Source organism: Thalassophryne amazonica, chromosome 17, assembly GCF_902500255.1.
Source record: "Thalassophryne amazonica chromosome 17, fThaAma1.1, whole genome shotgun sequence".
Lineage (NCBI taxonomy): Eukaryota > Metazoa > Chordata > Actinopteri > Batrachoidiformes > Batrachoididae > Thalassophryne > Thalassophryne amazonica.
Window position 1 is genome coordinate 18,908,967 of NC_047119.1, and position 16,266 is coordinate 18,925,232.

General features: G+C 41.7%; 1 protein-coding gene across 3 annotated transcripts in view; it reads left to right on the forward strand.

Moving 5' to 3' along the window:
• The window catches only part of nup54 (nucleoporin 54), a 38,882-nt gene that overhangs the window by 16,804 nt on the left and 5,812 nt on the right, over positions 1-16,266 (forward strand). Inside the window, exons 5-11 of one of the 3 annotated variants that reach the window (XM_034192932.1) lie at positions 7,058-7,093; positions 10,221-10,304; positions 12,635-12,793; positions 13,195-13,421; positions 13,570-13,757; positions 13,956-14,152; positions 14,240-14,294. In XM_034192932.1, the coding sequence (XP_034048823.1) occupies positions 7,058-7,093; positions 10,221-10,304; positions 12,635-12,793; positions 13,195-13,421; positions 13,570-13,757; positions 13,956-14,152; positions 14,240-14,294 (946 nt within the window). The remainder of the gene's footprint in view (positions 1-7,057; positions 7,094-10,220; positions 10,305-12,634; positions 12,794-13,194; positions 13,422-13,569; positions 13,758-13,955; positions 14,153-14,239; positions 14,295-16,266) is intronic. The other 2 variants (XM_034192933.1, XM_034192934.1) reach the window with 2 other exon arrangements.

Sequence of the window (16,266 nt, forward strand, 5' to 3'; positions counted from 1 at the left end):
TATTTAATGTTTAGTGTTCAGTATTACAGGCCTGGATGCCCACCAGGCTAAGCAGAGCCCCCGTCCAGTCAGAAGGTTTTATTTATTTATTTATTTAGTGAAGCCAGTGAAAAATAAGAAAGACGAAATAAGAGCACATTTCCATTAATGAATAATCATTTTTGGTTTATCAGCAGCACTCTGCAACTGCTGAGGCTGTTCATGTACAGCTCAATTTTTTCCCTTCTGGTGCAGCATTGCACATAAGTCAAATCACCTGTTTAATACATTTGTTATGGAAGACAATCAGTTTAGTCATTTTAAGATAAAGACATAATATGGAAATATTCTTTTTGTTATTCTGTTTTCTGAATCAGCTGATCATTAATTAAACACAGTCATGTGCATTAAAAGTGAAACTTTAAAAAATCTTTGATTCAGTCATTTTTTTTGGCGAAAAACATTTCTTTAAGTTGTTGAGGATTTTAAATTTGGAAGAATAAAGTGTTGCAACTATTTGATTTGTTCTATATGATTTGTTCTATATGATTTTTTTTCTCTCTCTCTCTCTTTCTCCCCACAACAGTCACTAGTACAGGTTTTCTCACTAAAAAGTAGAAGCAGTGAATGTGTGTCATGATCTCACATCTTTGTTTTTTTTTATCATTTAACTCTGTTCATTTCTTGATATTATAAGGTTTGCATAATTACTGAAAATAAAGAATTAAAACTTGTTACTTAAGAATATATGACCACAGATTATTCTCAAATGGTGTGTATTGGGTCTATATGATCGCAGATTATTCTCAAATGGCGTGCATTGGGTCTATATGGCTTCTTGCTTGCCTCTACTGGTGGTTGGCTCTCACTGCGGTATTGTATCACTTCCTGTTCCGGAGCACAGCGGTGTTTTGCTATATCTGTTAGCTGTTTAATCTGCGCAGTTAGATTGATCTAGTTACCTAGATAACGATTTGTTTCACAGTGTAATCTTCACGTGCCTTAACTAAAGCACTCCCTCTGCTGAATCACCTCTAAATTATTTACACATTATTCACTTTGTGTGTTTTTAGGAATCCGCTAGCTTAGCGCAGCTACTAGCTCTTAGCCGGTTTAGCATGGCGGCTTCTCCTGTCTCTCCCGCACTTTTCTGCTCTGGGTGTGAAATGTTTAGTTATTCCTCGGCCTCCTTTAGCAGTAATGGTACTTGTAATAAGTGTAGCTTATTCGTAGCTTTGGAGGCCAGGCTGGGCGAATTGGAGACTCGGCTCCGCACCGTGGAAAATTCTACAGATAGCCAGGCCCCTGTAGTCGGTGCGGACCAAGGTAGCTTAGCCGCCGTTAGTTCCCTTCCAGCAGATCCCGAGCAGCCGGGAAAGCAGGCTGACTGGGTGACTGTGAGGAGGAAGCGTAGTTCTAAACAGAAGCCCCGTGTACACCGCCAACCCGTTCACATTTCTAACCGTTTTTCCCCACTCGACGACACACCCGCCGAGGATCAAACTCTGGTTATTGACGACTCTGTTTTGAGAAATGTGAAGTTAGCGACACCAGCAACCATAGTCAGTTGTCTTCCGGGGGCCAGAGCAGGCGACATTGAAGTAAATTTGAAACTGCTGACTAAGGCTAAGCATAAATTTGGTAAGATTGTAATTGACGTCGGCAGTAATGACACCCGGTTACGCCAATTGGAGGTCACTAAAATTAACATTGAATCGGTGTGTAACTTTGCAAAAACAATGTCGGACTCTGTAGTTTTCTCTGGGCCCCTCCCCAATCGGACCAGGAGTGACATGTTTAGCCGCATGTTCTCCTTGAATTGCTGGCTGAGTGGTTTCCAAAAAATGAGGTGGGCTTCATAGATAATTGGCAAAGCTTCTGGGGAAAACCTGGTCTTGTTAGGAGAGATGGCATCCATCCCACTTTGGATGGAGCAGCTCTCATTTCTAGAAATCTGGCCAATTTTCTTAAATCCTCCAAACCGTGACTATCCAGGGTTGGGACCAGGAAGCAGAGTTGTAGTCTTACACACCTCTCTGCAGCTTCTCTCCCCCTGCCATCCCCTCATTACCCCATCCCCGTAGAGACGGTGCCTGCTCCCAGACCACCAATAACCAGCAAAAATCTATTTAAGCATAAAAATTCAAAAAGAAAAAATAATATAGCACCTTCAACTGCACCACAAACTAAAACAGTTAAATGTGGTCTATTAAACATTAGGTCTCTCTCTTCTAAGTCCCTGTTGGTAAATGATATAATAATTGATCAACATATTGATTTATTCTGCCTTACAGAAACCTGGTTACAGCAGGATGAATATGTTAGTTTAAATGAGTCAACACCCCCGAGTCACACTAACTGCCAGAATGCTCGTAGCACGGGCCGAGGCGGAGGATTAGCAGCAATCTTCCATTCCAGCTTATTAATTAATCAAAAACCCAGACAGAGCTTTAATTCATTTGAAAGCTTGACTCTTAGTCTTGTCCATCCATATTGGAAGTCCCAAAAACCAGTTTTATTTGTTATTATCTATAGCCCACCTGGTCGTTACTGTGAGTTTCTCTGTGAATTTTCAGACCTTTTGTCTGACTTAGTGCTTAGCTCAGATAAGATAATTATAGTGGGCAATTTTAACATCCACACAGATGCTGAGAATGACAGCCTCAACACTGCATTTAATCTATGATTAGACTCAATTGGCTTTGCTCAAAATGTAAATGAGTCCACCCACCACTTTAATCATATCTTAGATCTTGTTCTGACTTATGGTATGGAAATTGAAGACTTAACAGTATTCCCTGAAATCTCCCTTCTGTCTGATCATTTCTTAATAACATTTACATTTACTCTGATGGACTCCCCAGCAGTGGGGAATAAGTTTCATTACACTAGAAGTCTTTCAGAAAGCGCTGTAACTAGGTTTAAGGATATGATTCCTTTTTTATGTTCTCTAATGCCATATACCAACACAGTGCAGAGTAGCTACCTAAACTCTGTAAGTGAGATAGAGTATCTTGTCAGTAGTTTTACATCCTCATTGAGCACAACTTTGGATGCTGTAGCTCCTCTGAAAAAGAGAGCTTTAAATCAGAAGTGCCTGACTCTGTGGTATAACTCACAAACTCGTAGCTTAAAGCAGATAACCCGTAAGTTGGAGAGGAAATGGCGTCTCACTAATTTAGAAGATCTTCACTTAGCCTGGAAAAAGAGTCTGTTGCTCTATAAAAAAAAGCCCTCCGTAAAGCTAGGACATCTTACTACTCATCACTAATTGAAGAAAATAAGAACAACCCCAGGTTTCTTTTCAGCACTGTAGCCAGGCTGACAAAGAGTCAGAGCTCTATTGAGCCGAGTATTCCTTTAACTTTAACTAGTAATGACTTCATGACTTTTTTTGCTAATAAAATTTTAACTATTAGAGGAAAAAATTACTCATAACCATCCCAAAGACGTATCGTTATCTTTGGCTGCTTTCAGTGATGCCGGTATTTGGTTAGACTCTTTCTCTCCAATTGTTCTGTCTGAGTTATTTTCATTAGTTACTTCATCCATGTCTATTAGACCCCATTCTACCAGGCTGTCAAGGAAGCCCTACCATTATTTAATGCTTTGATCTTAATATGATCAATCTATCTTTATTAGTTGGCTATGTACCACAGGCTTTTAAGGTGGCAAGTAATTAAACCATTACTTAAAAAGCCATCACTTGACCCAGCTAGCTTAGCTAATTATAGGCCAATCTCCAACCTTCCTTTCTCTCAAAAATTCTTGAAAGGGTAGTTGTAAAACAGCTAACTGATCATCTGCAGAGGAATGGTCTATTTGAAGAGTTCAGTCAGGTTTTAGAATTCATCATAGTACAGAAAACAGCATTAGTGAAGGTTACAAATGATCTTCTTATGGCCTCAGACAGTGGGACTCATCTCTGTGCTTGTTCTGTTAGACCTCAGTGCTGCTTTGATACTGTTGACCATAAAATTTTATTACAGAGATTAGAGCATGCCATAGGTATTAAAGGCACTGCACTGCGGTGGTTTGAATCATATTTATCTAATAGATTACAATTTGTTCATGTAAATGGGGAATCTTCTTCACAGACTAAGATTAATTATGGAGTTCCACAAGGTTCTGTGCTAGGACCAATTTTATTCACTTTATACATGCTTCCCTTAGGCAGTATTATTAGACGGCATTGCTTAAATTTTCATTGTTACGCAGATGATACCCAGCTTTATCTATCCATGAAGCCAGAGGACACACACCAATTAGCTAAACTGCAGGATTGTCTTACAGACATAAGACATGGATGACCTCTAATTTCCTGGTTTTAAACTTAGATAAAACTGAAGTTATTGTACTTGGCCCCACAAATCTTAGAAACATGGTGTCTAACCAGATCCTTACTCTGGATGGCATTACCCTGACCTCTAGTACAACCCCTGGCAAAAATTATGGAATCACCGGCCTCGGAGGATGTTCATTCAGTTGTTTAATTTTGTAGAAAAAAAGCAGATCACAGACATGACACAAAACTAAAGTCATTTCAAATGGCAACTTTCTGGCTTTAAGAAACACTAAGAAATCAAGAAAAAAGATTGTGGCAGTCAGTAACTGTTACTTTTTTAGACCAAGCAGAGGAAACAAATATGGAATCACTCAATTCTGAGGAAAAAATTATGGAATCACCCTGTAAATTTTCATCCCCAAAACTAAGACCTGCATCAAATCACATCTGCTCGTTGATATTGACCCTATGCCATGACATTGACCCTATGTGTCTTTTTGCAAGGAATGTTTTCACAGTTTTTGCTCTATGGCAAGATGCATTATCATCTTGAAAAATGATTTCATCATCCCCAAACATCCTTTCAGTTGTCCAAAATATCAACGTAAACTTGTGCATTTATTGATGATGTAATGACAGCCATCTCCCCAGTGCCTTTACCTGACATGCAGCCCCATATCATCAATGACTGTGGAAATTTACATGTTCTCTTCAGGCTGTCATCTTTATAAATCCCATTGGAACAGCACCAAACAAAAGTTCCAGCATCATCACCTTGCCCAATGCAGATTCGAGATTCATCACTGAATATTACTTTCATCCAGTCATCCACAGTCCACGATTGCTTTTCCTTAGCCCATTGTAACCTTGTTTTTTTCTGTTTAGGTGTTAATGATGGCTTGCGTTTAGGTTTTCTGTATGTAAATCCCATTTCCTTTAGGCAGTTTCTTACAGTTCGGTGACAGACGTTGACTCCAGTTTCCTCCCATTCGTTCCTCATTTGTTTTGTTGTGCATTTTCGATTTTTGAGACATATTGCTTTAAGTTTTCTGTCGTGACACTTTGATGTCTTCCTTGGTCTACCAGTATGTTTGCCTTTAACAACCTTCCCATGTTGTTTGTATTTGGTCCAGAGTTTAGACACAGCTGACTGAACAACCAACATCTTTTGCAACATTGCGTGATGATTTACCCTCTTTTAAGAGTTTGATAATCCTCTCCTTTGTTTTAATTGACATCTCTCGTGTTGGAGCCATGATTCATGTCAGTCCACTTGGTGCAACAACTCTCCAAGGTGTGATCACTCCTTTTTAGATGCAGACTAACGAGCAGATCTGATTTGATGCAGGTGTTAGCTTTGGGGATGAAAATTTACAGGGTGATTCCATAATTTATTCCTCAGAATTGAGTGATTCCATATTTTTTTTCCTCTGCTTGGTCTAAAAAAGTAACCGTTACTGACTGCCACAATCTTTTTTCTTGATTTCTTATAGTGTTTCTTAAAGCCAGAAAGTTGCCATTTGAAATGACTTTAGTTTTGTGTCATGTCTGTGATCTGCTTTTTTCCTACAAAATTAAACAACTGAATGAACATCCTCTGAGGCCGGTGATTCCATAATTTTTGCCAGGGGTTGTAATTTTTGATCAGGATATGTCATTCAAAGCGCATATTAAACAAATATGTAGGACTGCTTTTTTGCATTTACGCAATATCTTTAAAATTAGAAAGGTCTTGTCTCAGAGTGATGCTGAAAAACTAATTCATGCATTTATTTCCTCTAGGCTGGACTATTGTAATTCATTATTATCAGGTTGTCCTAAAAGTTCCCTGAAAAGCCTTCAGTTAATTCAAAATGCTGCAGCTAGAGTACTAACGGGGACTAGAAGGAGAGAGTATATCTCACCCATATTGGCCTCTCTTCATTGGCTTCCTGTTAATTCTAGAATAGAATTTAAAATTCTTCTTCTTACTTATAAGGTTTTGAATAATCAGGTCCCATCTTATCTTAGGGACCTCATAGTACCATATCACCCCAATAGAGCGCTTCGCTCTCAGACTGCAGGCTTACTTGTAGTTCCTAGGGTTTGTAAGAGTAGAATGGGAGGCAGAGCCTTCAGCTTTCAGGCTCCTCTCCTGTGGAACCAGCTCCCAATTCAGATCAGGGAGACAGACACCCTCTCTACTTTTAAGATTAGGCTTAAAACTTTCCTTTTTGCTAAAGCTTATAGTTAGGGCTGGATCAGGTGACCCGAACCATCCCTTAGTTATGCTGCTATAGACTTAGACTGCTGGGGGGTTCCCATGATGCACTGAGTGTTTCTTTCTCTTTTTGCTCTGTATGCACCGCTCTGCATTTAATCATTAGTGATTAATCTCTGCTCCCCTCCACAGCATGTCTTTTTCCTCGTTCTCTCCCTCAGCCCCAACCAGTCCCAGCAGAAGACTGCCCGTCCCTGAGCCTGGTTCTGCTGGAGGTTTCTTCCTGTTAAAAGGGAGTTTTTCCTTCCCACTGTCGCCAAGTGCTTGCTCACAGGGTGTCGTTTTGACCGTTGGGGTTTTTACGTAATTATTGTATGGCCTTGCCTTACAATATAAAGCACCTTGGGGCAACTGTTTGTTGTGATTTGGTGCTATATAAATAAAATTGATTGATTGATTGATTGATTTATGACATCATTAGGACATGGAATCACTGACGGTTGGCACCTCTGTATCTTACTTTATTCCCGTGTGTTTCTGTTATTTAACTCCTGTGTCACTCTGTTTTTTGCTGTCCGTCTAACTGGCTGCAGGATTTGGGGGGCTGGGAGCTGGAAACAACATGGCTGGTGGGTTTAGTTTTGGGGGGTTTGGTTTAAATGCCAACCCAGCCGCAGTCAGCTTTAATGTGGGGTGCTTTGGTACAGCAGCCACCACTGGCACTGTTTTCAGTTTTGGTAATAGCCTGGCTAGCACAGGTAGATGATCATTGTCATTCATTAATTAGTCTATGAATGCAGTTTCATCCATGTTTTGTCTGTGTGGAGTAGTGGTTTTTCATCTCGTATGTTAATTTGTTTGAAAAATCATGTACATTTGCATGAGGAATACGGTGCATCTGGAAAGTATTCACAGCGCTGCACTTTTTCCACATTTTGTTACACTCAACAAAAATATAAACGCAACACTTTTGGTTTTGCTCCCATTTTGTATGAGATGAACTCAAAGATCTAAAACTTTTTCCACATACACAATATCACCATTTCCCTCAAATATTGTTCACAAACCAGTCTAAATCTGTGACAGTGAGCACTTCTCCTTTGCTGAGATAATCCATCCCACCTCACAGGTATGCCATATCAAGATGCTGATTAGACACCATGATTAGTGCACAGGTGTGCCTTAGACTGTCCACAATAAAAGGCCACTCTGAAAGGTGCAGTTTTGTTTTATTGGAGGGGGGGATACCAGTCAGTATCTGGTGTGACCACCATTTGCATCATGCAGTGCAACACATCTCCTTCGCATAGAGTTGATCAGGTTGTCAATTGTGGCCTGTGGAATGTTGGTCCACTCCTCTTCAATGACTGTGCGAAGTTGCTGGATGTTGGCAGGAACTGGTACACGCTGTCGTATACACTGGTCCAGAGCATCCCAAACATGCTCAATGGGTGACATGTCCAGAGAGTATGCCGGCCATGCAAGAACTGGGACATTTTCAGCTTCCAAGAATTGTGTACAGATCCTTGCAACATGGGGCCGTGCATTATCCTGCTGCAACATGAGGTGATGTTCTTGGATGTATGGCACAACAATGGGCCTCATGATCTCATCACGGTATCTCTCTGCATTCAGAATGCCATCAATAAAATGCACCTGTGTTCTTCGTCCATAACAGACGCCTGCCCATACCATAACCCCAACGCCACCATGGGCCACTCGATCCACAACATTGACATCAGAAAACCGCTCACCCACACAATGCCACACACGCTGTCTGCCATCTGCCCTGAACAGTGTGAACCGGGATTCATCCGTAAAGAGAACACATCTCCAATGTGCCAACCGCCAGCGAATGTGAGCATTTGCCCACTCAAGTCGGTTATGACGACGAACTGGAGTCAGGTCGAGACCCCGATGAGGATGACGAGCATGCAGATGAGCTTCCCTGAGACGGTTTCTGACAGTTTGTGCAGAAATTCTTTGGTTATGCAAACCGATTGTTTCAGCAGCTGTCCGAGTGGCTGGTCTCAGACGATCTTGGAGGTGAACATGCTGGATGTGGAGGTCCTGGGCTGGTGTGGTTACACGTGGTCTGCGGTTGTGAGGCTGGTTGGATGTACTGCCAAATTCTCTGAAACGCCTTGGAGACGGCTTATGGTAGAGAAATGAACATTCAATACACGAGCAACAGCTCTGGTTGACATTCCTGCTGTCAGCATGCCAACTGCACGCTCCCTCAAATCTTGCGACATCTGTGGCATTGTGCTGTGTGATAAAACTGCACCTTTCAGAGTGGCCTTTTATTGTGGACAGTCTAAGGCACACCTGTGCACTAATCATGGTGTCTAATCAGCATCTTGATATGGCACACCTGTGAGGTGGGATGGATTATCTCAGCAAAGGAGAAGTGCTCACTATCACAGATTTAGACTGGTTTGTGAACAATATTTGAGGGAAATGGTGATATTGTGTATGTGGAAAAAGTTTTAGATCTTTGAGTTCATCTCATACAAAATGGGAGCAAAACCAAAAGTGTTGCATTTATATTTTTGTTGAGTATATGTTACAGCCTTATTCCAAAATGGAGTAAATTAATTAATTAATTTGTTTGTTTTGTTTTTGTTCACATTTTCATTCTGGTGTATTGTGCGTAGAATTTTGAGGGAAAATTTCATCCATTTTGGAATAAGGTTGTAACCAAAAAAAGAAAAAAACAAAATTTGCAGTGCCGTTAATACTTGCTGGATGCATTGTAGGGTGTAATGGATCACAGTTTCTGGTCAAGGATGGGATCAGTTTTAAAATCAGAAAAAAGGAGGGGTTGGAGGGGGGTTGCAGAAATAACTTAAAGAACAATGAAAATAAGAGACATTTGCCTGTGGTCCTGAATGGAAAACAAGGTGTTCAATGTTTAAATAATATTTTAAAAGAAAATGCATTTTAATTATTTTCATATTAAATTGCAATATGAACTACTGGAATGAGTGAATGCTAGTTAATCTCTAAATCATAAAATGTTTTAAAGGATAAAGGAAAAAAGCAGATCTTTTCAGAAAGATGTGTAAATTGTCAAATGTGAGAGTAACAATTACTTTATACAGGACTTTTGAGAAATACAAAAGCTTATCGGACCTCAGTGGGCTCTCAGACACCTCAGACTCCACCTGTGTTCACCTTGGTGGGCTCAGGAAAATTGCATTGCACACACACCGTCCTCAACTCCTGATATTTTGGAGTGATTCATTCCATGCTTGGACCTCAACATGCGTTGAGGCTGCACCAGGCTACCTTCCGTGGAGTGCAACCTGACAGCATGGATATACAGTCTACTGGTGACAGAAGCTGTTTATTTTTAACAGGAATGCACATGAATGCAGAAGTACTTTTCTTTCCTGCTCACATGTTGATTACACTACAATTCTCCAGTGAGATTCATGGAGTTATTGCTTTAAAAACAGTTCATTGTGACAAATCTGTATTAAGTAAAATATGCTGTTAATCCGTAGTTCATATGCTTGCTAAACCATTGTTTTTTTTGGGGGGGGGCAGTCTGTACGGATCAGTGATCAACTGTGGTCCATTACACCACCAATGAGGAGACTAAATATGTGTTTGTGTCATTTAATCAGGCCAATTTAAAATAACATCCTACTTGATTTTCATCTGTGTGTATCGTCAGCAGCTTCACTCTTAACATTTTGATATATATCTGTCTGCTGAGATTTTTGTTTTATGGTGTGCTGTGATTCCCAGGCACTTTTGGTGGCTTTGGGACAACGACAACATCTGCTGCATCAGGATCCACTTTTAGTTTTGCCACACCCTCCAACACAGCAGGTCAGTGGTGTCGCTGATTTCACTTGTAATTATAGGGGGAGGGAAAGTTTTGTGTGCTGGAAAGAAAAATGATGCGTGCACACCATTTGTCTTTCAGGAGAGCATTTGCTTTAATATTGGCTGTCTAGATGGAGTGAAAAAGCAGTTTGTACATGTTCTGCTCTGTCAGTCAGTCAGTCAGTCATAAACAATATTTACATTTATGACCTTTAAACAAGAGCAGAAGTTAGCTTTGAGTTAGCAGACGTTAGCGTGCACGCTAACATCGGCGAACTGTCTTCTTAATAACTTCAGAGGTATTATCAGATTACAAAAACAGCTATTCCAGTTTTAGAAGTGTTTATTTCTCGCTAGCCTTTACATAATATATGATAAATGTGTTATATTTAGCCAAAGCCGAAGCAACGGTAACAGGAAGTGATATCACCACTAGGTTTGGATATCGAGAACCAGTTCTTTTCAGGTATTGTTAAGAATTGATTCCATCCACCGATATCAGTAGTCTTTTTGCTTAATGATTCCTGTTGTTTTTGAGGGTGTTTCTCAGGAAAATTATAATTTCTCTATGTTGATTACAGACCCTGCAGCGGGTCTGTAATCAGCTGCTTCTGCAGCGCGACTCCACTTTGAAGTGTGACCCAATGAAGCAATGCTTCGATCTGCTGGCTCGTTGGTTCTTTGATTCGCTGCTCTTCAGAAGCAGCAAGTCCGCTTCTTATCCCCTCTCAAAGCCATTAAAATATGTCACTCGTGAGTGACTTTTTTTGTGGATTAAAGTCACTAACTGGGACTCCTATTTTGTTGCAGTCAAGAAACAAGAATTGTCCTTCGTTCCATTGGCACAGCTCCAAACAGTGCACCGCTCTCTGCTGAGACAGAGTCCAGTCGGAATGAATAACTTCCAAACGAATTTCCGCTTTAAATAAAATTAAACCTTTTTCCAAACGCTGTAATACAGACAATAATCTACAGTGAACTAAAATGGGGTTTTTTTTTCCTCCCAAAATGAGATTACGCGTCACATTCTGACGTTCAGTGCAGCGAGCTGCAAGAGCTCAGCTCAGATGTATGGAAAGACATTCATGCCATTAATGTCTGAAAGGAAATGCTTTTGACAAAAGCTAGATTTTGTTTATTTCTATTTATGATCAAAGATACATCATGTAGAGTTTATTTATGTCCAGAGTTTAAGGATCAAGTGACCAATTTCATATTTATTTACTTTAAGACTCAATAAAATGTTGACATAGAAAACCTGTAAAGCCTACTTTTAGTGCAAAGAAAATTCACAAGAGGTATCGATAAGGAATCGAATCGATAATGGTATCAATATCTCTAAAATCTTATCAATACCCATCCCTAATCACCACACTAACATCTGCAAGATCACACCATAAAAATAGGAACAAAATGTGACATTTTAACCTCTTAAAATACATCCAGGTTAGCCATCTTTGAACTGGTTCAGGGTCTGTCCCAAGAATATTCCCTGTGAATTTGAAGACTCTGGCAGTAATAGGACAAGATTTATGCTGAGCGCGGACGGACACAAAGTCTTCGCAATACCCGATGGCCATATTTGATGGCCTCGGGTAATGTGTAACACTGTTTGTGAGTTTGATACATTTTACGCCATCTTGTTTATATTTGCAGTGTCAGGCAAATGCATCATTAAAGGGCATATTTCACTGTAGTCAGCACGCTATTAAAAAATTCTATACCTGATTATAAATAATTTCTTGTATGTCTTTAACTTCTGTGGGCCATGAAAAAGTAAGTCCCTTTGGCTGCTCCCTTGTTTTCATGATATAGCTGACAGAAGTAAAATAAGGCAGTGTGCGTCTGAAAAATGCATGGCAGATTTACAGCCATTTTATCCATCAGTATGTATCATAATGAGCGGCCCGAGACCCCCTGCCAACACAGCTCCACTTTCATCAAAAAACGAGTCTGTGTATGAGAAGAGCGCCTCGTACAGAGCTGAACCCAAGCCCCCACTTCCTGCAGATAGCAGGCGGAGTGAGACAGAAGAAGCAGCATGACTCACTGAATTGTTGGCAACAAGAAATGCAGACAGAAAGGGCGACATATCAAAGCCAGCAAAATGATTGTGTTCATCTTCATATAAGTCAATATATGATTATTGTGATAGGCCTAGTTTGACATCTTTTCTCAGTGATGCTCCAAAACGTTCCATTTCACACTGCTGCACACTTGCTGTAGCTTGGTCTTAAAACACTTACTCACAGCTGCCACAAGGTGTCTCACTTACTGTACCCAAAGTCTATCCTGCTGTTCTCTTTACTATGTTGGCATTATTGTTTTTGCAGGGGGGCTTTTTGGCAGCACACAGAACAAAGGGTTTGGGTTTTCCTCTGGACTTGGTGCTGGGGCTGCTGCTGGAACATCAGGATTCGGAACTGGATTGGGAACAACTACTCTGGGAGGCTTTGGAGGATTTAATATCCAGCCAACTCAGCAGCAGCAAGGTGAGAGCGTAAAATTTTCATTCACCATTCCTGAAATGAGACTGGGTGGTTCAAGTGTGCAAGGTTGGAACCTGAAGTAATGTAATAATGATGCCTGTCACATATGGAAGCACATTCCAGTCTTGGTTCTTGAAGCAGCCATCTATCCGTCACAGGCAGGGAAAAGGGAGGCTCCCCCCAGGTCCTGTTCTGCTGCGGTCCTCAACACTGTGGTGCCTGCATGCTGAGAAACATGCCACATTGCCAAAATTTCATAGCTGAAATTCCAATTGAAATGTTACTGTGCTACTTCTCCTCTGAGTCTTCCAAAGTAACTGTTGATTTGACACAGTCATTCCAGCTCTGCCCAAGGACCCTCTGACATAACCAACACTTAACACTTTTCTTTTTCCAACTCTCAGGAGGCTTGTTCAGCCAGCAGGCTCAGCAGCAAGGTCAGACTCAGCAAACCCAACTGTACCAGCAGGTCACCGCTCTGTCAGCTCCGACTCTGTTGGGAGATGAGCGCGACTCCATTCTGGCCAAGTGGAACCAGCTGCAGGCTTATTGGGGCACTGGGAAAGGCTACTACAGCAACAACAATCCACCTGTTGACTTTACTCAAGAGAACCCTTTCTGCAGGTTTAAGGTGCGTGTTAAAAGTTCAGTGGAGAAGGAATCCACTGTCTATTTGTTCATTTGGCCACAGCGTTCTAATTAGTTTTGATCTCCTAACACTCGGACAGATGAAGGTTCATAGCTGGCTGACTTGCCGTCCTCTGTTTAATTTTTTTTAGGCCGTGGGTTACAGCTGTGTCCCCGTTAGTAAGGATGAGGATGGCTTAGTGGTCCTGGTTCTTAATAAAAAGGAAGCTGATGTTCGGGCTCAGCAGCAGCAGCTGGTTGAATCTCTCCACAAGGTCCTGGGTACCAACCAGACACTCTCCGTCAATGTAGATGGTGTCAAAGCCCTGCCTAATGACCAGTGAGTGTCTGTGTCTTGTTTGTTCCATAGTGCTTTATCTTCTAAAAAAAAAAAAAAAAGAAGATGGTAAAGATTTGGAGCTGACAAAACTGAGTAATTGAAGTGCAACATAATATGCACCGTCTGTCTACATATTTAATGTAAATTGTTTATCTGAGGCTGTTTTTACAGTTATTGATTTTCTGTTTTTGTACTCAGGACAGAGGTGATCATTTATGTAGTGGAGCGTTCTCCTAATGGCACCTCCAAGCGGATCCCGGCCAGCACGCTCTTCAGCTACCTAGAGCAAGGCAACATCAAGGTCCAGCTCACACAGCTTGGCGTGGCTACATCTGTCACACGCACCGAGCTCTCTCCCACACAGCTCAAACAGTTACTGCAAAATCCTCCTGCAGGTAAACGCCTGTATTTGTGCACACTTGCCTCACTTTGTTGTTATAAATGAGTGAATAAGAGCCGATGATGTGGTCTTGTATTACCAGGTGTGGACCCCATCATTTGGGAGCAGGCCAAAGTGGACAACCCTGACCCCGAAAAGTATGTTAAGAGCATTAGTTTACGGTTTACTGTTAGCACTTTATAGATCAGCTGTCACGGTATTTGTAAGTAAGAAACAGTTAAGATCATACAGTTAAATGTGAATTGGTATGCTTTTGCGTTTGAGTAAAAATCTGTATCAAAAAGGGGCAAACTTTATACGAGGTCTGTTAGAAAAGTATCCGACCTTTTTAATTTTTTCAAAAACGTGATGGATTTGAATCACGTGTGCTTGCATCAGCCAACCTTGAACCTTCGTGCGCATGCATGATTTTTTTTCACGCCTGTTGGTTGCGTCATTTGCTTGTAAGCAGCCTTTGTGTGAGGATGGGTGTTGTTCTCTCGTCGTTTTTTCTTTGCAAGGAAATGGCGGAACAACTGGAGCAGCGCGACTGCATCAAATTTTGCCACAAACTGGGCGACAGCCAGGTGGAAACCATTCCGATTATTCAAACAGCTTTCGGTGACGATCCTCTGGGCATCACACAGATTAAGGAGCGGTACAAGCGGTTTAAAGACGGCCGCACAACGGTGGAGAGCGAGCTGCGCTCCGATCGGCATCAACACGCTGAAACGGCCGGATCATTTCCAAAGTGAACGCTGTGATGATGTGGGACCGTCATGTGATTATCCGAGAAATTGCGGAAGAGGTGGACATCAGCACTTTTTCGGCACATTCCACTGTGAAAGAAGATTTTGCCATGAAAAGAGTGGCGGCGAAATTCATCGGCACAAAGCTGATGGCGCAGCAACAGCGCCTCCGTGATGAAGCCTCACAGGACATGTTGTAACATGCCCAGCTAGTCAACCATTCGGAAGCTTTAGACGGCTTTCGGTGGCTTTTCAGTCGTGTGACTATCCGAGAAATTGTGGACAAGCTGGTCATGTCAGGGCATGTTACAACATGTCCTACGAGACTTCACGGAGGTGCTGTTGCTGCGCCATCAGCTTCGTGCCGATGAATTTCGCCGTCACTCTTTTCATGGCAAAATCTTCTTTCACAGTGGAATGTGCCGAAAAAGTGCTGATGTCCACCTCTTCCGCAATTTCTCGGCTAGTCACACTACGGTCCCACATCACCACAGCGTTCACTTTGGAAATGATCCGGTCGTTTCAGTGTGTTGATGCTGATCGGAGCGCAGCGCGCTCTCCACCGTTGTGCGGCCGTCTTTAAACCGGTTGTACCGCTGCTTAATCTGTGATGCCCAGAGGATTGTCACCGAAAGGCATCTGAATAATCCAAATGGTTTCCACCTGGCTGTCGCCCAGTTTGTGGCAAAATTTGATGCAGTCGCGCTGCTCCAGTCATTACCCCATTTCCTTGCAAAGAAAAAATGACGAGAGACTCCATCCATCCTCACACAAAGGCTGCTTACAAGCAAATGACGCAACTGACAGGTCACGCATGCGCATGAAGGTTCAAGGTTGGCTCATGCAAGCACACGTGATTCAAATCCATCAGGTTTTTGAAAAAAATAAAGAGGTCGGATACTTTTCTAACAGACCTCGTATTAACAGATGTCAAAACGGAATGCTCTGCCCCCCATATGTATGTAGCATTCAAAAGACCATTAACTCCTCCTGCAGAAATTGTGATTTTATTCATTGTTTAGGCTTTTACAGAAATTAAAACTTGCTTTTCAAGTTTGCACTTGAAATTTGAGTGTGTGTACGCGGTCTGTTAGAAAAGTATCCGACCTTTGGCCGGGGAAAAAAAACTGTCATACCTGGAGCGTTGGAAACATAATCACCCTCAAAGTAGCCTCCTTGGGACTCCACACACTTCTCCCAGCGGTGCCGCCATTGTTGGAAGCATTTCGAGAAAGCCTCTTTCGAAATGGAATTTAGCTCGGCTGTCGTTGCAGTCATAATGTCCTCTCTTGTCTGAAATCTCATTCCTTTCAGTGGCCTCTTGAGTTTGGGGAACAGAAAGAAGTCACAAGGGGCCATATCAGGAGAGTAAGGAGCCTGT